Source organism: Saccopteryx bilineata, chromosome 11 (assembly GCF_036850765.1).
Source record: "Saccopteryx bilineata isolate mSacBil1 chromosome 11, mSacBil1_pri_phased_curated, whole genome shotgun sequence".
NCBI classification, from domain to species: domain Eukaryota; kingdom Metazoa; phylum Chordata; class Mammalia; order Chiroptera; family Emballonuridae; genus Saccopteryx; species Saccopteryx bilineata.
Window position 1 is genome coordinate 32,207,226 of NC_089500.1, and position 25,678 is coordinate 32,232,903.

The window sequence follows — 25,678 nt, forward strand, 5'->3', positions numbered from 1 at the left end:
ATTCAGCCAAGCGTGGAGGGAATGTGCACGGAGCACTGGAGAAGGCGTCCTCCTCCGAGGGCCACCTTGAGCCCTCGGCAACCTCTGGACACTGAGCTCTCCTTTAGTTAAGAGAAGGACAAACTTATTTAAAGACCAAATTTCCACTATTATAGCTTCTGAACTTAAGTATTTCTCCCCTTTACCCCCTCCCATTGTCCCCACTGCCTCCTTCACTTGGGATCTGTTCTCTGACTTGACAGAGGAAGAGAACCACAGCCTTCCGGCCACTTACCCCCCGTGACTGCTCATTTCATCTCTATGCTCAGTGATCAAAGTGCATGTTTCGTACACTAGCATTCTCTAACGCTGCTTGCTGCTTCGTTTATTTATGACCTGGTGCCAATAGACAGAATTTCTGATGATCCTGTGCTCCGTGAGGTTTGACAAGTGTTCCCACATGGCTCTATCACAGGCACAGTCCCTTTGTAAACTTAGGGAATGAGGATATAGTGTGAGTGCTGGGTGGCACCAGAGCTCAGGGTGACGAGGCTGCAATGGGACACCAGGGCATCACTGCGTCCCTCCCAGTTCATCCACAACAGGGTGACGGAGGCTTGAGAATAAAGAGCAGTCAAATAAGGCATCAGGGACTTTTAAACGAATGGTCTTTCCTGGAGGCAGAGTTTTAGAAGGTCCTTACTACATTCTGAAGTCAAAAGGCTTGAATAACAAATTCTTCTTACACAGGGTAACTTGCCTAATGAGTAAAAACCTCCTGATAGTCCAGCTAAGGAGGATGCCAACGAACTCCCTGCCAGAAAGCAATCTCACTTCTAGATATTTATCCTAGAAAAATGAAAATTTATGTTCACACAAATCTCTACACGAATGGGTATGACAGAAAAAGGTACGACATAGTGGCTAAGAGATGCAACCCCCAGAAAAAAAATGTTTATAGCAGTTTTATTTGTAATCACCCAAAACCAGAAGCAATACAAAATCCCTTCATGGAGTGGATGGATCTATGAACTGGTACATCCAGGGAGTGGAATACCACTCAGCATTAAAAAGGAACGAACCAAGGACACCCGCAACAGATTAGATGGACCTCAGGGGCATTATTCAGAGAGGAAGTGGCCAGTCTCCAAAGACTGCACATTGAATAATTCTATTTGTGTGGCATTCTGGAAAAAGCAAAACTATAAGGAGAGAGAACAGATCGCTGGTTGCTAGGGAATGCCTGACTAGAGTGGGATAGCCCTAGGGAACTCTTCAGGTTACTGGAATTGTTCTGTATCCTATGGTACAGCAGGTCGTTGAATAATGGCATTTCATTCAATGTCCTTTTGTTATACATTGATAACAAATATATATATATATTGATATATATTGATATATATATATCAATTCCCTACCTGGCCACTGTCTGTGGGGAGTTGGCACGTTTTCTCCATGTCTCTGTGGGTTTTCTCTGGGGACTCGGGTTTCCTGCCATATGCCAAGAGTGTGCAGGTTAGGTCAACAGGCACGTCTACATTGTCCCAGTCTGAGTGTGGGGCTGGGTGTGACGCGCCCTGCAGGGGAAGGGCGTCCTGTCCAGGGTGGGTTCCTGCCTTGCATCAGGTGCTGCAGGCATCAGCTGTAGCCGCCCACCACCCTGAACTGGCATAAGGGAGTTGGAAAAGAATTCTCTTGTTATTAATCTTTCTTAAATGCGTGTATAGCTCACATTTAATTCAATGTTTACTATTAGAAGTGTTTTTGAGTCTTTATTTAGACGTTTAGTGATGTTTCTGTGACCAGTAATATGCCATAGGAACTTGACTCTTGTTCATATCAATCAGCCTGCAGTAAAACTGGTTTCCTTGTATGTACTTTCACTTAAAGTTGAAGTTTCCAAGGAGCTATCAACAACATTAAGTGAGGACTTACTGCAGTTCCAAGAACCTATGCATGTGTTAAAACTCACAGGTTTGTACACCAAAAAATAAAAGTAAATGTTACTGTATATCAGTTTCTCTTTTAAAAGTTCACAAGCCTTTTGACACTCCTCCCGTGAAACAGTAGAATCTAATCTCTCTGCCTGTGAACGTGGGTCAGCCGTGGGGACCTGCTTCTAACTCTCTCTGTAGCTCTGGGTGTTCAGCGGAGGCGTCCTGGCCCGAAGCCACTGTGCTAGAGACACCTTGTGCAGAGCCCATGGAGAGATAAAGAGAGGCCAGAGCAGCTTCCCGCTATGTGCGTCTTCTTAGCCCAGACGCCAGACTTGTGAGCAAAGAGGCCTCTGAGATGGTTCCGGCCCAGCCATTCTGGCTGTGACTTTATAAGAGACTCTGAGCCAGTACCACCTCGAGCTGCTCCCAAGTTCCTGGCCCAAGGAAACTGTGAGAGATAATAAAAGTACTTTAAGCAACTATGCTCTAGAGCAGGGGTCCCCAAACTACGGCCCGCGGGCCACATGTGGCCCCCTGAGGCCATTTATCCGGCCCCCGCTGCACTTCTGGAAGGGGCACCTCTTTCATTGGTGGTCAGTGAGAGGAGCATAGTTCCCATTGAAATACTGGTCAGTTTGTTGATTGAAATTTACTTGTTCTTTCATTTTAAATATTGTATTTGTTCCCATTTGGTTTTTTTACTTTAAAATAAGATGTGTGCAGTGTGCATAGGGATTTGTTCATAGTTTGTTTTTTTTATAGTCCGGCCCTCCAACGGTCTGAGGGACAGTGAACTGGCCCCCTGTGTAAAAAGTTTGGGGACCCCTGCTCTAGAGTAATATGTTCACAACCACGGATAACTAATATCCGTTGGTGGGGTGGGGGGGGGGGTAAGCAACTACCATATGACAGACACTTTCTCACATCATCCTGTTTAGTTTTGATTCAGTTCATCATTTACTGAGCACTTTCTACATGCCAAGGACTACACATGGAGTGGAGAGGAAAGTGCTGAGCGGCAGCAGTCACTGGATGTTGGGGCTGAGGGATGGGGTCAGAGGCAGGGAGAAGGGCTTGGTTTGGGCAGCTGGCTGGCTGGCACCGTTTCTCACTGAGGCGGCACATGTCTGCCAGGTGGTAAGATCGGATCCCAACACGGTGCGTGTTCACCATCTGTAAGACACCCAAGAGGAGCTGTCCAGGGGCTTCTGAGAGTCCTCAAAGCTGCCCCAGAACGGAGGTCAGCAGTGAGGAGAAGGCACAGTCTTGAGACAGAGCCTGAGGAAGGCTAGCATTCAAAGGGCAGAAGGGACCAGAAAGACTGGGGAGGAAGAGAAACGGAGGTGAATCTCTCACCACACACTTAGAACACCAAGCATTCCTCAGAGGGGGCGGCCAGAAACGGCAGGTGCTACGTAGAGATTACATGAGACCAAGAGGGAAAAGTAAGTACTGCACTGAAGACAAGCACCTTAGCAAGAATAGTTCCACCATGGGGACAAGAGGGAAAGAGAGGTAAGGCCGTGAAGCTTACTCGAGGGTGAAGAAAGAGGACTGGATCTGGGGTCCAGGGAGGAGTTTTCTGGATAAAAGAGATTTTAGCCCATCTCAATGCTAAAGGACATATCCCAGAGGGAAATTCAGTGCACTTTTGTCCGGTCACAGGAAAGCAACAAAAGACGATAGAAATGTGAAATCTGAACCAAATAAAAAGAAAACCCTCCCAGTTTCTGTAGGATGATGTGGCAGCATGTGCGCATGCGCAGATGATGAAATAACACCATGTATACAGCGGAGCAGCCCACGGCCATGCCAGTCGAGATGTGGACGGTACAGAGGAAAGTTCAGTGTGTTCTGTGGCTCACTAAATTTGAATCCGTGACCAAAGTGCAACGTGAATATTGGCGCATTTATAATGAAGCGCCACCACACAGGAAATAACATTACTCGGTGGGATAAGCAGTTGAAGGAAACCGGCAGTTTGGTGGAGAAACCCCGTTCTGGTAGGCCATCAGTCAGTGACGAGTCTGTAGAGGCTATACAGGATAGCTACCTAAGGAGCCCTAAAAAATCTGTGCATGAGCCCACGTCGAACTGCACTGAATAGGTATGAAACTGGGGGAGTTTTCCTTTTATTTGGTGCAGATTTCACATTTCTATCGTCTTTTGTTGCTTTCCTGTGGCCGGTCAAAAGTGCACCATGACTTTACGGACACACTGTAGGTGTGGAAGGTACATGGTAAGAGGCCTGGCCATAGCCAGGAGAAGGGACACGCCTGCTGTGTCACAGAGGAGGGGCGCATGGGTGCAGGTACCAGGCAGGTGGGGGCTGGGGCTGCATCTGAAGGCTCTGCTTTGTCTTTGCGGTCACAGGTGTGGCAGGGCAGAGGGGGAGCCCAGCCTGCTGACGCCCACCAGGCAGCTGGAGCTGGAAACCTTGTGAGTCTAGTGGCAGGTCTCTGTGACATGTAACGGCGGGATCTTTTTCTTTTTGTCCGCAGCACCCATATAAGGGAGGTGCTACTGTTCAAAGGTCGCAGACAGGGAGCGTGGAGTGCCCAGGCTGGGCCAGAGCTGGAGCTCGCTGCCATTCAGACTTTGTTTTATTTTGGTCGCTATGTGGGCCTTACCGGAGTCTGACACCAAGCAGATGCCCCATAAACACCGTGAAGAAGAGAAAGCAGGGAGAGCCCCTGGAAAGGGTCCCATCTTAAAGCCCTCTCTGGCTGATACCTCAATTCACCAGGAACCAGGAGTGACCAGGGCACTGACAGCAGGAGACCCTGCCCTTGCCACTCATGCCAGGCCCGTTCGGCAGCTGGGCAGCTGGTCCCCGACTCTCTTTCTCATCACGCACTCTTCAGGGGTGACTTTTCAGCAACGACCTGTGTATGCCTCTTTCTTCTTTTCTTCGTTTCTCTTTCCCTCACCTCTTACTGATAATTATTTCCTTCCCATGTTCCTGTTTTTCTCGTCCCTTGTGTTTCCATCTCGCAGAATGAAAGCAAACACTGAACAGTTTTGTGCACACAGATGACGGCCTAGCACACCAGCCTGGGCCCAAGGGCCCCTGCTGGGAGTCACTGCCTTCCAGAGGGTCACTCTCACCCAGCCACCCAGGCCTGAGCCAGACTGCCAGGCCCCTTCTCACCTGCCTGGAAGGCCCGCCCCTACTCAAACCTACCCTCCCGCTCCTTGCAGTTGGCTCGGATTTCCCCTCATCTGACATTTCTATAGCCTGGGCTGCCCACATCGCACTGAGGAGTCATATGCTGCCTTCCGTTGTTGCTTCACTTTTACGTTATGACTTATTTCCCCCAGCGAATCATAACATGATCATTTTCATGTCCTGGGATCAGTGGCGTGGACAGAAGTAAAGCCTCCCACTTTGCCAACTCCACTGCCCAGCCCTCATAAAAATCATCTCCATATAGTTATGTATGGTGTCCACGAACTCAGCTAAAATTTTCCCTGACTGTGCTCACTCCACAGACTCCTCTGGGTGTCGGTAAGCGTTCCTCATGCCAAAGTAACCTCGCTGGAGGGAGCTGGGCCTGGAGGACAGAGGACTGCGCCTGAGTTCTCATCCTGCCACCCTCTGAGAGGCCGTTACTGTGCAGCCATCATGAAACCAACCCACCTTTAGTTTTCCCATCTTGGATAATGGGCCTACATGCCCCGCCTCACCCCCTTCCAGGGTTGTGTGAGGACCAGCCAGGAAACCTATGTCCTAGTGCCTCGTAAACTGCACAGACACGCCGTGGTTCCGTTACTGGCGTGTTCAGGGATGAATCACTGTCCACAAAAATGCACCCTGTTCTGGGAACAAAAAACCACTCATATCCTTAACTATTGTTCTCGACAGGGTACCAAACAGCTCTCTTCTCCCTGCCCCAGACATGCAATGCTCTTGAACTTGACGGAGGAACCCCCAGGGAAGTATCTTCTCCCACAGCACTCGGGTTCTGCCAGGTCCTGCAGAAGCCAGAGGGATGGTGATGTACGGCAGCTGTGACCAGGAGCCAGCTGAGCACCCTGGGGCCTGAAGCTAGGATCTGATATGGTGAAGGGGTAATATATCTCTCCTAGGTGAGTGCCATCGCCTGAAATAAAACCTACCTGAGCTGTAAGGTTGGCAAGGGGCCGAGTCTCCCTGTGTAGAAAGAAGGGCACTGGGACGCTGCGGGCACCACTCCAGTCCCCCACGTCCACCTTCGCTTGGAATTTCCTACTGATAACAGATGCCGCTGCCACCTCGGCCGCAGGGGTCCTGCCGCTGACACGAGCTCACAGCTGCCCTCGTCCTCTGCATCTCAACAGGAAGAGTAACGAGGCTGAACAGAAAGAAGGCTCAGGAACAACAAGGCAAGGGGGACACCTGGCTCACCTGGTAGTGCTTCCCCATCTTGCCTGCAAGCTTCAAGTCTGACCATGGAGGAGACATCACTACCTCTACACAGGAGAACCACAGGGCATTTGCACGCCCTTCCAAACTCAACAGAAAATGGCCCTGACAGGACAGTGGGCCTTCTCTTGCCAAACCATAGCTTCCCTTCCAAGGACCCAGCATGGACCTAGTGTGGAAAAGGCCAGAATGAGGTCTTCACACCTTGAGGAGTTGGTTCTAGTTTACTCACCTGCAGTTTGTGGAGAAAAATATAACATCCAAATCAAGTCTACAGATTAGGGATCTGACAGAGGTTTGAGGATATCTGCTTTTGAAGGTCAATGGTCTGCAAACATCATGAATATGAATACCTACTGCATTTAACATTCTTGCAAATATTCATAAATCATTTATTAGGGCTTATTATGCGTCAGGCACTGTCCTAGGAACTCAATCAAAAAGTGAGTTAAAATGCACTTCCTGCTACCGGGGATTTACACCTGGTCAGGAGATGGTGACATGGAATAAAATGAGAACCAGAGTGTCATAGGTGAAAAGGTGACCAGAGGGTACCACATAAGTCTGGAGGAGGGCCAGAGATGCCCAGTGACCCTTAGATGCAGTCTTGCATTTTAATAATTTTCTCTGAATACCACTTTGTGGTCATCCCAGAATTCAAATGTCACTCTCAGCTGTGACACCAGCTGCTCATAAAAGGAAATGGTCAGACTGTACTTCACAACTTGGCCCTACGTTGATTTAGAAACCATCTTTCCAACCATCTCCAATGCTTAAAATGGGGGAAACTGCTGTCATCCAAAAATAATTCTCTACCCCTCTACTCAGCAATTAAATATCTAGGAATTTATCTTAAGGAAATAATCAGATATAAATGCAAAGATTTTTTTCTGTGAATATACACATTATGGCACTATCTGTATTTTTTCAATGGCAACCACCTAAACATTAAATGACTCACTCATGCATGCATTTATTTAATGAATATTTATTTACTAAGTACCAAGCCTGGGACAAAGAAACACTTCAGAAGACAGAGCCCTTTCCCTCACGGAGCATGGGAGCAATGTCTACATGGACAATGGTACATGCACAAACTGCATTACCAGGCCGTCTTTAAAGATGATACACTCCAAGAATATTTAATGACCTGGGAAAGTATTCAGATATAATGTTATAGGTTAATATGCATGAATATTAAAATTCTAGTAAGACACAAAGGTGTTAAGAGTGCTTCTCTTTGGGTGGTGAGAAAAGTGATTTCTATCTCTTCAAAGTGTTTTTCAGTAGTCTACATATTTATATATGTGCTCACTCTCAATGGAAGCAGATGCTTTGCTTGTTGCGTGAGGTTAGACTCCTGGCCTCTCAGCCTTTCCCTCATTGAATCTGGCTTTGTTAGTGGTAACGTCTCCCAGCAATGTCACCCTGATTCTGCATACACGGTTTAAGTCCCCAGCTGCAAGTGTTGAAGATGCGTTAGGGTACCAGACATATACATATCAATATACACACAAATGTTGATTTGAGTAACAAAAACTGTCCGTATTACTTAGCTTTAATATGAGAAGAAATCAGTTTTTCCTTCTGCCACCACCAGAAAAAGTAACCGATTTGATCTAGCTACCACTTTAAGGTACTGTCTGCGGGCCACAGGTCATCCCACTTACCAAACCCTGGGGTCATGTTCCTCTGGCTTATCCAGCCTACTCCCATTCTCTTGTACACAGCAACTGATGAAATGTCCAGACCCACCTCCATCACTATCTGTGGGGATATAAGGATCTACCTCTCCAAGCAAAATCCAGGGACAAATAAAGAATAAATTCGAACAAACTGTAAAAATGGAAAAGGCCACTTGAAGAGAGGGGGCAACCACTCCCTGTCATACATTAAAAAAGCTAGAACATCATTGACCAGGGGCTTTACAAAAGGGCCTTCTGTGTGGACACAGCTTGGATGAAGAGACCTTGTCTTTCCCTCCAACTGTAAAGTTTATGATAATTCACTTATTCAAATACTATATACTGTACACACACTATGTGCAAGGCACTGTTCTAGGCTCTAAAGCTACATCAGTCAACCAAACAGACCATAAAACCAACCAACCCTGCCCTCATGGAGCAGTGGGCCAACCACTCCACTCAAAGGCTTTGGAGATGACCCTGAGTCTCGGGGAGGAGGCAAGTTGGAGGAGTGACATGATCTGACGCTCCTTCTCCTATTTATACTCAATTATACAGGCCTGTTTCCTGAGCTGTTCCTTCAGTGTACTGAATGGACCCTCTCTGGTCCTCTCTTACCTTTTTCTTTTTCTCTATTAATGGCTATGCTCTAAGGCAAGGAAGGCACTTCCACCCCACCAGACATCAAGACTTACTGTAAACTACAGTTGAGACCGTGGGGCCTTAGCACAAGAACACGCTGCTAGATAATAGAGCGGAGGGCCCAAAATACACCCCAGGGGCTGTGGCCAGGATGTGGGTCTGGGCGTAACTGGAGACTATGCTCCAAGGTCTCCGCACTCCCTGCAGCTTGGAAATGACCCGACCTCTGGTCCACGGCTGGCTGCTTCCCTTCAAGCTGATTGCAGCCTGCCTGATAGAATCAGAGGACTGGACAGCAGTCTCCTCATAACTGTTTACAAGGGTTGAAACCTAGGTTTGCAGGGTTGTAGCATACTTAACAATATTAAATTTTGCTTCATCTGATAAAACTACAGAAGGGGGTTGGATTATTTAAACCAGTTGTCTAAACCCCGGTACCATGGTACACTCCTGTTGTCATGAGTTGTAAGTGCTACTACAATCAACTCTTTTTTTTAAAATAATTTTTTAACATTTCATGTGCTTTTATTTATTTTTTTAATTATTTTTATTTATCTATTCATTTTAGAGAAGAGAGAGAGAGAGAGAGAGAGAGAGAGAGAGAGAAGGGGGAGAGGAGCAGGAAGCATCAACTCCCATATGTGCCTTGACCAGGCAAGCCCAGGGTTCTAAACCGGCAACCTCAGCATTCCAGATCAACGCTCGATCCACTGCGCCACCACAGGCCAGGCCAACACAACCAACTCTAAATTACTAATTATAATGAGGGTAGAGTTAGAGAAGGTGAACCCAAGTCACAGATAAAACAAAACTTGGGCTACAATGGTATAAAATGGGATTGGTATAAACATCTTTAGTCAAAATTATGACCAAACTGGGCAGCCACAGCGAACAGCTCAGTGCTGTTTGTGACTCTGGCACAGCGAGTGGCAGCAGCACTGTGTGTGCCCTTGGCTTAGCCAGAAGGACCCTCCTCCTCGTTCCTCCGCCAGGTGCCCACTGCACAGTCTCCAACCTGCAATAAACACGTCAGTATCAAGCCACTCAGGAGTGTTTGACCATCAACTCATTTGCTATGATGAGGCATCAACATACAAATTATTCTGGGTTTTTTTTTTCTTTTTTGCCAAATCTAGGACCATTGTTCTATATCAAATGGCAAAATGTTTAACATTTTCTCTTTTATCAACATGGCCAACAACTTGGAGATTTTTTTTCTCTCTAACATGAAATCCCAAACATGATGAGCCAAGCTGAAGATGCATCATTTTTCTTTCATTCTGAGAACTTCTGAATACTCTTTGGCTGGCCTGTGACCTCTGGTTAAAACCCTGGCATCTCATTCCCTGCCACAGTGCCAGGCAGGAAGAGTCGGAGTAGCAGAATCAATAACAAAAATGTCTTCGTCTGGGTTTTCTTCTTTCCCAGAATGCTAAAAATATTTGATGAGGGATCAACGTACAAATTTTTCTGGGTTTTTTTTTTTCTTTTTTCTTTTTTGCCAAATCTAGGACCATTGTTCTATATCAAATGGCAAAATGTTTAATATTTTCTCTTTTATCAACATGGCCAACAACTTGGAGATTTTTTTTTTCTCTCTAACATGAAATCCCAAACATTTTTCCTTGCTACTCAACAGACAGACAGGAATGGAAAGAGATGAGAAGCATCAATCATTAGTTTTTCATTGCGCGTTGCAACACCTTAGTTGTTCATTGATTGCTTTCTCATATGTGCCTTGACCACGGGCCTCCAGCAGACCGAGTAACCCCTTGCTTGAGCCAGCGACCTTGGGTCCAAGCTGGTGAGCTTTGCTCAAACCAGATGAGTCTGCACTCAAGCTGGCGACCTCAGGGTCTCGAACCTGGGTCCTTCCGCATCCCAGTCCAACGCCACCTATTTCCATTTAGCATAATACTCTCCATCTAAGCTGTCCACTTATGATCTATCCACTGCGCCACCTCATGATCAGGCGCTACCCAACATTTTAATTTCTAGGTTACATATCTAAGTGGTGAGGAGGAGGTATGTTTTCAAGTTGTAACTAGACACAATGTAGATTCAATTTGTCACTGTGGCTCTAAAAATAAACTTCTGGGTGTATAGATTATTTTGCTGATACATGGTAAATTGATTGTTTTAATGAGCTCTCTTCAACCTAATCTACAAATGGGTTCATCTGTCTATAGCAATCATAAATTGCTCATAATAGTAGGAGTGGTAAGGTACACAATCAATTCATATTTTTTAAAAATTTTCACTGAATTTATCGGGTGATATATGTTAATAAAGTGATATAAGGTTTCTGGTGTACGTCTATAATGCAGCATCTGTGTACTGTACTGTGTGCTCACCACCCCAAGTCCTGTCTCCTTCCATCACCATTTATACCCCTCTACCCTCTCCTCCCTCCCCCAACCCCTTCCCTCTATTAATCACAATACTGTTGTCTGTGTCTATGAGTTTTTGTGGGGGGAGACTGGTTAATTCCTTTACCTTTTTCACCCAGCTGCCCAACACCCCTCCCCTCTGAAACCTGTCAGTCTGTCCTCTGTAACTATGAGTCTGTTTCTATTTTGTTTGTTTCTTTTGTTCATTCTATTCCACATATAAGTGAAATCATAAGGTATTTGTCTTTCTGTGACTGGCTTATTTCCATTTAGCATAATACTCTCCATCTAAGCTGTCCCAAAAGATAAAATTTCCTTCTTTTTTATTGCCAATTAGTATTCCATTTTATCAATGAACCGCAGCTTTTTTATCCTTTCATCTACTGACATACCCTTTTGAAACATTGTTTTGGGTTTCTTCAAATATATTCCCAGAAGTGGAATTGCTGGGTCATAAGGTAGTTCTATTTTTAATTTTTTGAGATAACTCTATACTGCTTTCCACAGTGACTGCACCAATCCGAACTCCCACCAACAGTGCACGAGAATTTTCTTTTCTCCATATCCTCACATCACTTGGTTGTTGATTTATTAAGATAGCCATTCTGACAGGTGTGAGGTGATGTCTCATTGTGGTTTTAATTTGCATTTCTCTGATGATTTGTGACATTGAGCATCCTGTCATACATCTATTGGCCTGTATATTCTCTTTGGATAAGTGTCTGTTCAGGTCCTTTGCCCATTTATTAATTGGATTGTTTAGTTTTGGGGGGTTAACTTGTATAAGTTTTTTCTATAAATTCTGGTTATTAACCCCTTATAAAATATGTCATTGGTGAATATGTTCTTCCATTCAGCTGATTGTCTTTTCATATTGTTAATGGTTTCCTTTGCTGTGCAAAAACTTTTCAGTTTGATGTAGTCCCATTTGTTTATTTTTTTCTATTGTTCCCCTTGCCTGAGGACATATATCAAAATAAATATCGTTACAAGAAATGTCTGAGATTTTACTTCCTATGTTTACTTCTAGGATTTCTATGATTTTGATTTTTATATATAAGTCTTAAACTGCTTTGAGTTTATTCTCATGGATAGTATAAGAAGGTAGTCTACTTTCATTTTTTTGCACATATCTGTCCAATTTGCCCAGCATCGTTTATTGAATAGATGGTCTTTATTGTCTTTTATTCTTGCCTCCTTTGTCAAATCTTAATTGACCATAAAGGTGGGGGATGATTTCTGGGCTCTCTATTCTATTCCATTGATCTATACGTCTGTTTTTATGCCAGTACGTGCTGTTTTGATTACTGTGGTCTTGTAATATAGCTTGATATCAGGTAGGAGTGTGATTCCTTCAACTTTGTTCTTCTTTCTCAAGATAGCTATGAATATTCAGGGTATGTGTGTATGGTTCCATGTAAATATTTTAAATATTTACTCTAGTTCTGGGAAATATACCATTGGTATCTCAATAAGAATTTCATTGAATCTATAGACTGCCTTGGGTAGCATGGATATTTAATGATGTTAATGCTTCCTATCCATGAACACGGTATATGCTTCCACTTATTTGTATTTTCTTCAATTTCTTTCTTTAGTATCTTATCATTTTCTAATTACAGGTCTTTTACCTCCTTGGTTAAATTTGTTCTTAGGTACCTTATTCCTCCTTCACGTACCTCTATGATGTAGCTATTGCTATATTTCATGTTGTCCAATGGTCCCTTAAACTATCTTCATTTCTTAAAATTCTTTTTTCTTTCTGCTGCTCTGTTTTCTGCTACCTTGTCTTCAAAATCACTGATTCAATCCATTCAATGCTCTACTTTATGCAACCTATGGTTTATTCTTTCTAGTGTATTTTTCATTTCAGCTATTGTATTCTTCGTTTCTGAATGGGTTTTTTCATGGTTTCTATGTCCTTTTTCATGCTGTTGGGATTCTTACTAAATTCCTTGAGTATCCTTATGCTTTTTGAACGCTATACCTGATCAATTGCTTGCCTCCATTTCATTTAGCTCTTTAAGATTACTCCTGTTCTTTCATTTGGGCATGCCTCTCCATTTGGCTACCACTTTGTGTTTGTTTCTGTGTACGTCTCCCAGTCTTGGTAGAATGGCCTTATGTAATAGGTTCTCTGGGACACACTAGTGCAATCTCTATGTTCACCTGAGCTGGGTATTCCAGGAATGTCCCTTGTGTGGGTTCTGTGGGCCCTCCTGTTGTAATTGAGTCTTGATTGCAATTGGCTTGTTCATGGATGGGGAGCAACAATCAATTTGCTAGTGATTGACCATCTCACCTGTAGCAAACATGCTCTGGACACACAGTTACACTCAATGAAAGGACTCTGATCCCAGAGGAAACACTGGAACATGTCATCTAATTTTAAGCTCTTTTATAAATTAAAAATGTTCAAAATATGCAGTAGAACAGAAAATGGTATAATGACCTTCCCCCCATATACCCATACTCTGGCTGTCACTCATGGTCTATCTTGTTTCATCTACACTCTCACCATCCTACTTGCCCCTCATTCAAGATTATTTTGAAAAAATTCTGCGCATCACATAATTTTATCTGTAAATACTTCAGTATGTATCTCTGAAAGACACAAACTTTTCTTTAAATATCACAAGAACAAGGCACAGATATACTTCCTAATAAAATAGCTTTTAAAAAAATAAAGCAAAAAACAGCCTAGTTGTCTCTCCAAAGGAGCAGATGCTGGCAAACCCAAGACTCTGAAAACGTCACACAAAAGTGGAACCAGCTATGCCAATTAGAAAGCCAAATTTATAATTTTTTTTATAGTTTACATTCACTATAGAAAGCCAGATTTAAATCGGAGACATTCCTGAGGCAGCTACAGCCAAGAGAGGCATCATCTGGAGATGAGGTGCGGAGGTTGCCCAGAGTGGTGACTGTCTTCCCTCTGAGGACAGAAAAGTTCCCAAGTGTTCCAAAGTTTCATCTGAAAGAGACACAAACCATGGAAGAGAGAGGAGGCTAGGGGAGGGGTGTTCCTGAGTTGGCCTCAGCATGTTAATCAGTTTTAAATCTGCCACCATTAGGAACTAACATTTCAGAGTCTGGCGGGGGAGGGTGGAGGCAGTGCTGTTGTTTTCCAGAAGGACACAGGTTGGACTCTGAGGACAAAAGGCACAGACTCACAGAGCTTCACCACTGGAAAGACTTACCAGAGCGCAACCATCTAAGTCACAGCCGTGTGACAGGAAGCCATACATAAAGCAATGCAGTCAGCGCCTCCCCCCCCCACACCCCTCCTCTTGCACAGAGCTTGTGCCCTGCCCCGTTTTCTAAGAACTGGACACAGCTGGCTACAAGCTTTGGATTAAAAAAAAAAGGCTTGACCTTAAATCCCACCTCCTTCACTTAAAAGCAGTGTGGGTTCAGAAAATGTGCTTAAGCCCCATGTGTCTCAGTTTCCTCATCTGTTAACTGGGGACATCATTGTCTATCTGCTGGAGTTGTGAGAATAAATGAAGTTATGCATGGAGGCCTACAGTATAGTGACTAGCACAAACTCATTATATGTTAGCCCTTTCCCCGCAAAGATTTCTACCAGTCCATCCCAATGCAAATCCTTTCAGGGAGCCATGACAGCACCTGCTGGACGTCTGGCTGGGTTATTGATGCCATCTGTGGCTGTGCATGAAGGAAAGCCAACTGACCCATAAAGGGTTCAATCCCATGATCCTGATCTCAATAGCACAGCTCCAACCAACTGAGCTAATTACGGTAGAGCCCGATTCATCTTAGCTTGCACAGAGATGCTTAGCAGTTCATACAACATTCTTAAACAGTTTTGTCCTAAGATGCTATGTGACACACCACATTTGCCAACTTTACTAATGATCTCATCTTTCAAAAATCTCAATGTAATGTAGCAAACAGATGTGTCACTTAAGAGGATTAAGGTGGAAATTCATTAGAGCAATAATACCAGTGGATTTGTGTTCTAAAACTAACACTGATCGATCAACTTAGTGCACACTGCACCTTAGCACTACTCAGCCTGAAGAATACTGAAGCACTGGAAAGCCAGTCTTCACCCTCCAGGAACTTATCTGAGAACAGGAGAGACAGTGATAACCCCCACATACTGAGAGTCTGACCTAAATGACCTCTAATCCACACTGTTTGAACTGCAGTATGCACAGGAATCATCACGACATCTTGGGAAAATGCACATTCTGATTCAGCAGGGGAAGAGGGAGACCAGAGAGCATTCCTACTGCGAGCCCAGGTGATGCTCAGCCCCGACTTGGATCACCACGGCTCTCATTCTCACTGCAATCAGCTATTTTACAGGTGGGATAGCTAAGGCAGCAAGGTAACCACAAAGACAAAAGGCAGTGAGAAAGAAACTAACACAAAACGTGGTCTAGTCAAGGTTAATCCAATCAGAGGATGGAACACTGGAACGTGGACAGGCTGCCTGGAGGAAGGGCATTCGAGACACAAAAGTGGAGTTGTTAAGAGCTTAGACCTGGTATCAAATTCCAGCTCTGGCACCCACATGACCAGGTGACTTCCTTCTGCCCTGGGTCTCTTCTGCTATGAGATATAACAGCACCAGTACCTGAACCATGGGAGGTCATGGCCTTGGTGAGCTGATGGGTGTCTAGGACACAATAGTTACTAATTCTTCACTTTCTAGTCCACAGCAGTCACCAAAACATTTCCTGAATTAAATGACTAAGTCCTACTTGCCATTTTGACACATGAGCTAATTGTCATTGTCTTCGTAAAAGTATTCTACAATTACAGTTTTGTCTATCAAAAAGAAACATGAATTCTTACAGCCTTAACCTTCGGTGTCAATCTCAACACATTTAAGTTTTGAAAGGTCCAGGATTCTATTAATTCTACTGCATAAATTTTTCTGCACTAGAGGTCCCGTAATGACAACTTTTTTCTTTTAAAACACTACACCTGAAATAAATACCTGTTATACACATGTGAAAACAAAAGGTTACACCTAGTCCAGTCAAAACACATCACCAAAATGAACATCTCCCCAGTGAGAACACTGCCCCTGCTTTGACCTTTTAATCAGATTAATCATTTATTTAATCATCTTCCCTGGAACTGCTATGAAAAGCTGGGGTTTCTTTTTTTTCCAATCTAGCAATTTTAAAGAAGAAAAGATAGAGCATAATAAGTGCAATATAGTGTTTTTTTGTCAGAAACAGTGTTTTAATTCAATGAACTTCTAATGGAGTCAGCAGACATGAGCTCAGGTTAAGAAAAGATGCACAGACTCAATTTTGGGCTGGGAACAACCTGAGAGGTCATCCAGTTCAAAGGCTCCCAATACAGGAGAATCCCTAGGGAGTTTTACAAATTAGGACCCTTTGTTGGGGCCTTCCAGGGACTAGTTACACAGGTGTGTTCATTTAGTGAAAATTCATCCAGCTGCTCACTTATGCCCTGCACACTTTTCTGTGTGTGCAATCTACTTCACACACAAGACCTCTCCCAGGGGACTTGAATTTGCAGGAAGGCTGAGAACACCGAGTGTCAGCATGTTCCACAGTCATGCTTCTCCCCCTTTTCTACCACCCAAGAAGCTCCCCCAACCCCTCCCAGGAACTCCGCCTCTTGTCAGGCTGGGCTCCATGGACCTGGGAGAAGCTTATCTATGGCAGGGATCTGGGGTAACAGCTTGCCTACTCATTCACTATTAGTTTATTCATGGCAAGCTGGGTAACCATTTACTCCCACCTCTGACTGTGAACTCTACCAGGCCAGGAACTCTGCCTCAAGGCTCTTACTCATGCTTGTAACATTCATCTACCCCAGGCCAAAAAGTACCTACCACAGGAAGGTGATTTGGTGAGTTCTCCCCAAGTGAATGGATCAGAAGTACCAGCTGGTCCAGGGAGCAGAACAGCACTGGGGCGGGGGGGGGGGGGGGGGGGGGGGGGAGGCTCCAGTCACAGAGGCCTGAATCTCAGCTCCCCACTCCTAGTGGAGAAGCTAGTTTACTTAATGCTCTCTGCCTCAGTTTCTTCATCAGTAAACTAGGGAAATAAAAGTTTCCACTTCACAGAGGTGTGTGGTCTTAAATGAGATCATGAATTGACACCCCTGGTAGACCACTCACTGGCATGCCAAGTGCTCAAACTATGTCAGCTCTCTCTCTCTCACAGGTGGACCATCCAATGTTAAGACTCTCTGTTGGAAACTAACTAGCATTTTAAAAGATGAAAGTGCACCTAGGCTATAAATGCCCTGAATCCTGCTGTGCAGAACCCTGGCTAGCAGAATCACCCTTTCACTCAGCCCTAGATGCAATAAACAAAAACCAAACATTCCAATACACTGCAGTGGTCTTTGGGCAGAAGACTCTGAGACTAAGTCTGGCTCACCCCCAAGACAAGGGCTCCAGGGTCTCTGTGGGATGTCTTCTGGTTTTGTTTTTCCACAAGGGACACCTCAGAAAGTTCTGTGAGTTGGTGCCACTGCTGTGCTGTGGCTTCTAGCGGGAGTGAAGGTGCTGGGGAGTAATGCTACCACACTAGGATTTCCTCCTGCCAGACAGGAACACTGTGTCAAGACTGTGGGGCTCTTCCATGGAATCATAAAAAGGTATTTCAGCTTCCAGCTTGAAAAGTCAACCATGTATATAGGGTTTGAAATCCAAGGAAACCACTTCAAGGTCATAGGACCACAATTATGTCTTCCGTGGTTTCCACCAAAGATCCCTGCAATCAGAGACCACAGTGAAAAACATATCATAATGCTGAGGAAGCCCTTCAAAAAGTTTTAGCTGAATCCACTGGCTGAGAAGAGCTAAATAATTTATAAAAGTAACTCTGATAAGCTGAGTCCACAATACACCATTCTGTCCATTTCCCAATCCAACCAGTCAGAGAGGTTCCCAGGAATAGTGACTGTATCCATCTTGCACCAACACAGACAGAATAAGATAGAACTGCTCTTTTCCCCATTCCTGAAAACGGGTTACTAATTAAGTAGTCGAGGGCAGTACTGATACACTATTAATGGAGGGAGAAAAACACCACTGCCAAAGTTCACCGGTTTCCACACACAGCCTCCCCTTCTGTTTCCACGGCAGGTGAACATCATATAGAAGTCTAAAGAATGTTTAAAAATCACATTTGTTCTTTTGGTATCATGGGTATATCTTTTCCAAATATTTATCAATGTTGATCCTCAAAGAATAAATCATCTCCAAGCTTGAATATGGACTCTAAGCAAAAATGTACCAGGGAAGTAATTCTTCAAGCTCCAATCAGACTGCTTAAGTGGGAGGAAGGGTTCTCCTAGCCAACTAAATGGTCAGCTTTCAATGCTCAGCTCTCTGCAACACACACTTTGCAAGACGCCTGTCCTCCTGCAAAGGGTTAAAAAGAAAACTCTATCGGGTGGACTGAGAAGCCATTCTTCCCGGAGGACACTCATTTCGGGATGCGAAGCTCAGGCTTTGTGCGCGTGCCGCCCCTGCGCGCCCCCGCCCCTCCTCCCACAGCGACTGCTCCTCCAAGGTTCCCAAGGCCACCTGCTTCTACTAAGAAAAAGGGGCTCCTTCGAGCGCTATCGCAGTGAGCGGTCTGCGGCCCAGGCGGTGCTCCCCCCTCCGTGGGGGAGAACGAGGTGTCCTCCGGGAAGCGTGCTTTGTCGCGAGGGTCGGGAGACCGCCCGCAGCTGACCCAGAGGCCTGAGAGGTTTTGTCCCGGGCGTCTCTCGGGACTCTCCTCCAAAGGACCCGGGTCCTCCGGGGCCCGTATTCTTTCTGCGCCGGGTAGGCACCCGCCCGGGTACCGAGGCCGGCTGCGGGTGTCCGTGTCCCACCCCGCCCACCCCGCGGAGCTAACGGCGCGGCGCCGGGAACCTTCTCCATCCCGCCTCCAGCCGGCGCGGCACCTGCTCAGCCCCGCCCGCCACCCGCTCCGGACCCGAGCGCGGGGCTATCCCACTCGCCCGCCCAGGAGATCCCGCGCCAGCCGCCGGGTGCCCCGGGCCACTCTGCCTAACGGGAAGGGGGAACGTCTGTCCTCCGGCTCTTGTCGCCTGGGACTGCGCCCCGCCCAGCCTGCCCGCAGTCCCCCCACCCCGGCTCTCCCCGTGGCAGGGGCTGCGTCCAGGGGGCCCAGCCCGCCCCGCAGGGCCGTACCTTGTGTGGCGCCCGCAGCAACCGGTGGACCCCAGCCAGCTGGGTGCCGAGCGCGAGGTCCTCGCGGAACGTGAACAGAGGCGGCCGGCTGGGTTCGGGGAAGTTGGTGCTGTTGAAAGGGTCCGTGTCGTCCAAGAACTGCACCCGGCAAGCCAGCGTGGCCATGATGCATCCCTGCTCCGGGGGGCGCGGGCCCCGGAATGAGCGGGGCCGCAGGCCGGGACGCCGGGGTCACTGAGCAGGGAGGCCGCGGCCGCTGCTGGCTGGCTCGCGGGCTCTCAGGCTCCAGGGCTCCCGGCTGCAGCCCGGGCTCCGGCCGCGGGGGGGCGGGGCGGGGCGGGGGCGGGGCCGGCGGGCCCCTCCGTCCCCTCCTGCCCCTCCTGCTCCCGCTCCTCCCCTCCGCGGTCCCCCTAGCTGCAGGCCCCGCTCCCCGGACCTACCCGACCCCGCCGCCGACCACGGGAAGGGCAGAACGGCTCGTGCGGCATCCGCGCCCCTGCGCCAAGCCCGCCGGCGGTGGCGGCGGGGCGCGGACCCACCCCCCTTGGCGGCAGACCCCGGCAGCGCGGACGCCACTAGGGCCGCCGGCTGCACGTGCGCCCCGCGGCCGGGGAGCCCCGGCAGAGCTGCACCGCTAGGAGTTCCGGGAATTGGGGCAGGGGGCGGGGGCACGTGGCTGCCCCCTGGCTTCTTAGCCCTCTGGGAGAGGGCTTAGCGACGGCGGGCTCCTGGGCGCCAAGAGATGAGGGAGCCGGCCCGGCAGCAAGCAGGGCAGTGGCAGCACCTGGAGCCCAGGCGAGGTTTTCCTTGGGTAGAAGGAAGCTAAGGAGGAGGGTGAGCCGTGGAAATCGGGCAGCTCTTCTTAAGAGAGAAGCCGGAGGGGTGCCAGGAGAGAGGCCTGGAGGGTACGAGGCTCCGCTCCGGGACCCCAGCTCCAGGCCTGGCACAGGGGCTGCCTGGTGGATACTGTTTGACCTCTGCACTTCCACGGCCTCTTGTCCCGTGTGGTTTCCAAAAGCCCGCACTGGACCGTAGTGGGCTTCGGGGGCTGCTTCTACGAGGTCACCGAATCGCTGAGGGGCGGTGGAGAGCTAGGGACCCGCTATAACTTGGAGGAAAGGTTTGCCGCTTGCCGGCCTCGGCCAAGCGGGAGCCCCGAGACTCCTCTGCTTGCCACCGCTCTCCTCGCTGCTCGCGGGCGACCCCCTTCGTTTCCAATAGGAATTCACCGTTCTCTCCATTTCTGGCTATTGCCAAGTTCGCGGTTCATAATACCTCCTGTAGGTCACAGAGGTAATACCGATCGCTTCTAACATCCACCTCTTTGCAGGCATCTCTATAATGTGCCTCTCTCTCTCTTTCTTCTGGTATCGGCGGGTGGGGGGTTAGGGGGTTGTCCTGTATAAAGCCCCTTCACCTGTCCCTTTAACCTTCCATCTCCATAAACTCTCCTGGTCACACATGCACACTTAGGCCTGGTCTTAAACGAACAGTGATCCATGACACTTCTGCTCATTCTAGCAGAACTTCTACCTCTCCTTGCTTTTGCTTCTTAACTCTTTGAATGAGTCCTCTAGACCAGTCGACACCAACTTCACCATCAGCTCATGGTCAGAATACAAACCCCACAAATTGCGCTGCTTTGATCCAGGCCTCCTACCCTCCCACTTTCATCCGTAACTCCCTCCTCACTGAGCAAGCCCTCCACTCTTTCTGGACACCCCACTTCTCATCGCTGTCCCAACATGAACCCCCTCCCCCCATCATCTCCAGGGCCTCCTTTCCACAGGCTCCCTCAGTCTCACTTGCTCCTGTCCTGTTGGCAGTGAGACCACTCACAGTGACCCATTCCCTCCCTCCCCAAGCTCCTCAGCACTGCTCAGAGTGGCCTCCCACTGCCCTCGTGCTGCCACAAACTTCTGTCACTTTTCTCTGCCTACAGATTATTCAGTCAAGAAAATGATCTCTCCAGCATGAAGTTCTCCTGCTCCAGCACCCTCCACCCATCTTCCACCTGCCCCATCTCAGGAGATTACCAAAGCCCTGTTTTTCCTCTGGCTCGCCCTTCACCTAGACCCTCCCTCCCAATTGCTCTGGGACCTGACCCTGTCATTGATTCAGCCCCCCATCCTCCCCCCTCCCAACTCCTTCCCCTGGGCATGCAATCTGTGCAGTCACACAGGGCTCTGCATTTAGAAAAGCCCCACACTGGTTTTATGGTCTGCCATCGCTGTCTTCACAAGAGGCCCCAGATTGTCATTGTGCCCTTGGGTTCCACAAGTGATATTGCTGGCCCTGATGAGAGAAAATACTCATGTGTTTTCTCCATCTTAAAAAGATATCTTTATGGCCTGACCTGTGGTGGTGCCATGGATAAAGCTTCGACCTGGAACGCTGAGATCGCTGGTTCAAAACCCAGCACTTGCCCAGTCAAGGCACATATGGGAGTTGATGCTTCCTGTTCCTCCCCCCTTTCTCCCCCCCCAACTCTCCTCTCTAAAATGAATAATAAAAATAAATAAAGAGTTGAACAATATTTTTTTTTTAAAAAAAAAGATATCTTTATGAAGCTTTCCTCTTTCTGGCTTGCCTCTTCCTCACTTCCTGACTAGTTTCTAAAAATGAAGCTGCACTCATTTCTCAGCATCCTCACCACCTCTTTGCTCCACACCCCATGACATGTGGTGGGCAACCCTCCCTGCTGTTCTGAGCATATCAGTGCTATCTGGGGAACACCTCAGCCTTGCTACCCACTTTTTTGACAGCGTCTGTCACCAGCGACCACTCCTCCAAACTCTTCCCTTCAGCTTCACAGTTTTACCCTCTGGGTTAAGCTTCTCTCTCTCTCTTTGACAGCTTCTTCTGAAGTCCCTCTGGGCTCAGTTCTCCTCTTGAGAATATAGCTACAGTTACTTGTTAGTTTATTTATTCTCTTTGTTTCCACTAAATTGAAAGCTCTTCCAGGGTAGAAACCATGCTATATTAAACCCTCCCAGTGCCTGATAGAGTTCCTACTAAAGCCACACAATGAATGTGATGGATGAGTGAGTATCAGAGTCATCTGTGAATCCTGTCTCTTGCATTTGGTGACTATGACCTGTCACTGAATCAGCCTCTCAAATATTTCCCAACTCTTCACTCCTGTCTAGACCTCACTTCCTATGCTAGTCTTCCAACGAGTCTCCCTCCCCCAGTCTTGTAGCCTGCATTTGATCTTTCATCAGCTTCACCAGAGCCAGTGATGTGATTTGATGCATCACACCTTAAGGTAAAATCCTAACACGCCAACCCCCTTAGACCCTCCCCAATCTGCCCAGTCTGCCACTCCAGGCTTACCTCTCTGGTCATTCCCATTTTCACATCCTATTTCAAGCCACCTCAAACTTATTACTTTTTCCTAAACAGGCTGAGATTTCTCATGGTGAACTTCTCAAACTGAAATGCTCTTTCCTATCTAATTGGCCAGCTGAACTCACTTATCCTTCAATACTCATTTCTAGGGTCAGCTCTTCTAGACAGCCAATTCTAATTGAACCCCAAGGATTGTCTCTTTCCTCTATGTGTCTAATTATTTTCTACATGTCCCTATTCATGTAGCACTTTTCATGTTGCACTGTAAATACATGCTAACCTATATACCTACCCTGCTAAACTATAAGACTTTCAGGATTGGAATTTGCCTTACTCATTTTTAATCTCAAAACTTTATATGGTGACTGGTATTTAAATGAAAAGTAATCCTTTAAATTATTTAATCATATAGGTTATTCTTCATTCTTTTATAGATTTTTGCCCTGACAACTCCCTTGAAACTGCTCTTAGCAATAATTTTTTTCTTCCAATAGCCAACATTTATTTTTCTCAACCTATTCTTTGAAATCATTTTTTTAGTAATGTGATACTTTAAAAGGTCAAGAGTAATAAAAAGTCATAACAAAAAAAACCAGTGCCCTATTTTACAACCCCCACCTCCACACCACACTTCTTAACGGCACTCATGCCTAAATAATGCAAGAACACTGCTATACTCTGATCTATGAGTTTTAGACAATACACTGACTTTCTATCATGCTGCATGAGGATTTTAACCTCATTGAGACCATTTCCTTTTCTCGACCTATCCAATATAGTTTTATCACAATTTTAAATTCTTGCTCAGTGATTTTTTAAAATGATGATTAGGTTAATATTGCTCACTTTTGTGTCAAGTACTGCACATGATTACATGACCTTTCTTGTACAACTTTTTGTTTTTCCTGAAGTTAAAATTTGCCTCCATTTTCTTCAGTTGTTTATTATTTTCTTGAATCACTGCTTATACCTTCTCGTATCCCACCACATCCATGGAAATGCCTCTTTCAATACTGTCAAATAATCCCTCAGTGCTCTACTTTCCTCTGAGACTTCCTTCTCAGAGACACTCCTCTGGGACTCCTCCACCTCCCAGCTCCAGTGTGGGGTGTGACTCTCTAGGCTGTATCTTCCAGGAGGGTTCCTTGGCTTCTCTCTCTATGTGGAAGCCCCTGGTTCCCGATCACTTGACTTACCGTATTTCCCAATGTATCAAGACATACCTTTTTTTTGAAAATTTTGGGGTCTAAAAACTGGGTGAATCTTATACAGTGGTTGTAGCTAATGGATGGGAGTTTTGACAATGTTGTATGAATTTTATGATGAATAAAACGAGTTCAATAACTTTATGTAATACTTTTTTTTTTCAAATTTCAGGCCCCAAAATTAATGTGCATCTTATACATGGGAAAATACGATCTTCTTTTTTGACCTATGCCCTCAATTTTTGTGAATACATACCCTAGTCGCTTCCTGAGAAAAGTCAAATTTTTGAGAACATTCATGTCTGAAGGTATCTTTATTTTCTATCCTCACACTTGCTTTGGTGTGGTATATTCATTGGTAAAGAGGACCACAGTAATTCTTCCTACCCCCTTTATTCCAAACATTTTGTAACATGACTGCCACTTCTCCCCTCAAAAGGTGATATCTATTTCCCCATTCCTTGATGCTTTGTGACTTGCTTTCACCAACAGAACATGTTGGAAGTGGCATTGTGTGACTTCCAAAACTGGGTCTCAAGACAGACAGCATCTGCCCTCACCCTCCTGGAATGTTGACCTGAGGCTGCCATGTGACAAAGTCAGGTCTAGCCTGGAAAAAGTAGTAAGAAAATTATTACTAAAGACTAAGGATAGGGTTACCTGTCTTATGTAACAATGAAACAATTGGCAAAACAATTGCCTGCAGTCATTTGGAAGATAGAAAATGTATGTGATGAATTTGTGGACTTGGCAAAGGAGATCTCTAGACAGTGTGTTGAAAATATGTTAGGTGTTTCTACAAGCATATAATAGGGTATTCTGTTTTTAATCAGAATTTAAGAGAATTATAGAGGACTTAAGACCTGCTGGGTTGTAAAATAAAACAATCTCTCATCTCGCCTGTCCAGCTAGCAAATGATCTTGGTAAAGATCAATTATTAAATGTGGCTGTAAGACCCTTTGTTAAGGTATCAGCGAGTGCCTAAGTAGATCCTCTCCTTTAAGGCCAAAGGGCTTCTAAGAATTTTCAGGGTGTTGTTTCAAAGCAGCCTGACAGGCCCAAATGAAAAAGAAGTATGGATGTAGCATTTGCAACATGGAATAAAAGCCAACAAACAGAAAATCCACAGTGTTTAATTTGGTTGTACTTATGAAATAACAGTGAGCTTGGAGTAAAAGGGACCGAGATTATTCAACATAAAAAGAACTCCCAGTTACAATGGGTAGGAAAGCTACTCAGCTGCAAAATGGAGAAGCTTAAAACAACAACTATTTTATCTGCTCTCAATTCTGTGGGTCAATTCTGTGGCTTGAATTGTGGGAATGTTCTGGTATCATGTCTTGGATCATTTCTTTTCCACAGTGTTCTCTGCTTGCTCTTTCTGGAACTCCTACTATTTGGAAGTTGGACCACTAAACAGATCCTCTAATTTTCTTAACTTTTCCACTCTGTTAATCTCTGATTATTTTTGTTACACTTTCTGAGAAATTTCTTCAATTCTATGTTCCTTCTCTTTTAATGAATTTGTGGTTTTAGCATTCATGTTTTTAATTTTCAATAACTTTCTTGTTCTCTGATTTTTTAGAGGTATCTTATTCTTGTTTTCAGGATTTTTCTGATATTATTAATTCCATTTTCTTTGAAGTTTCCATTTTATTGCACTGTTTCTGTGTTCTTTGAGGGTTTTTACCTCCTCTTTCTTTCAATTTTGTTGTTTTATAGTAAAGGTTATCCTCAAATTTTTGTGGTCCTTGGCTGTTCATTTATAGTAAAAACTGATTAGAAGCTCTCTTGGGTACAACAGAGGCGCATTGCCTGGTGGGCTTCGCTGTAGATCAAGCCGGTGGGCAAATATCTTTTTCCTTCAGTATCTGTAGGTTTTCTCTTCGGGGTAGTTTACTTTATCCAGGAAAGTT

At 46.0% G+C, this 25,678-nt stretch overlaps 1 protein-coding gene across 5 annotated transcripts in view; it reads right to left on the reverse strand.

The window, feature by feature from the left end:
- Positions 1–19,495, reverse strand: part of FHOD3 (formin homology 2 domain containing 3) — a 482,415-nt gene extending 462,920 nt beyond the window's left edge. For all 5 annotated transcript variants that reach the window (XM_066246735.1, XM_066246736.1, XM_066246734.1 and 2 more), the window contains exon 1: positions 19,206–19,495. In XM_066246735.1, the coding sequence (XP_066102832.1) occupies positions 19,206–19,370 (165 nt within the window). In that variant the 5' untranslated portion in view covers positions 19,371–19,495. The remainder of the gene's footprint in view (positions 1–19,205) is intronic.
- Positions 19,496–25,678: the final 6,183 nt, after the last annotated feature.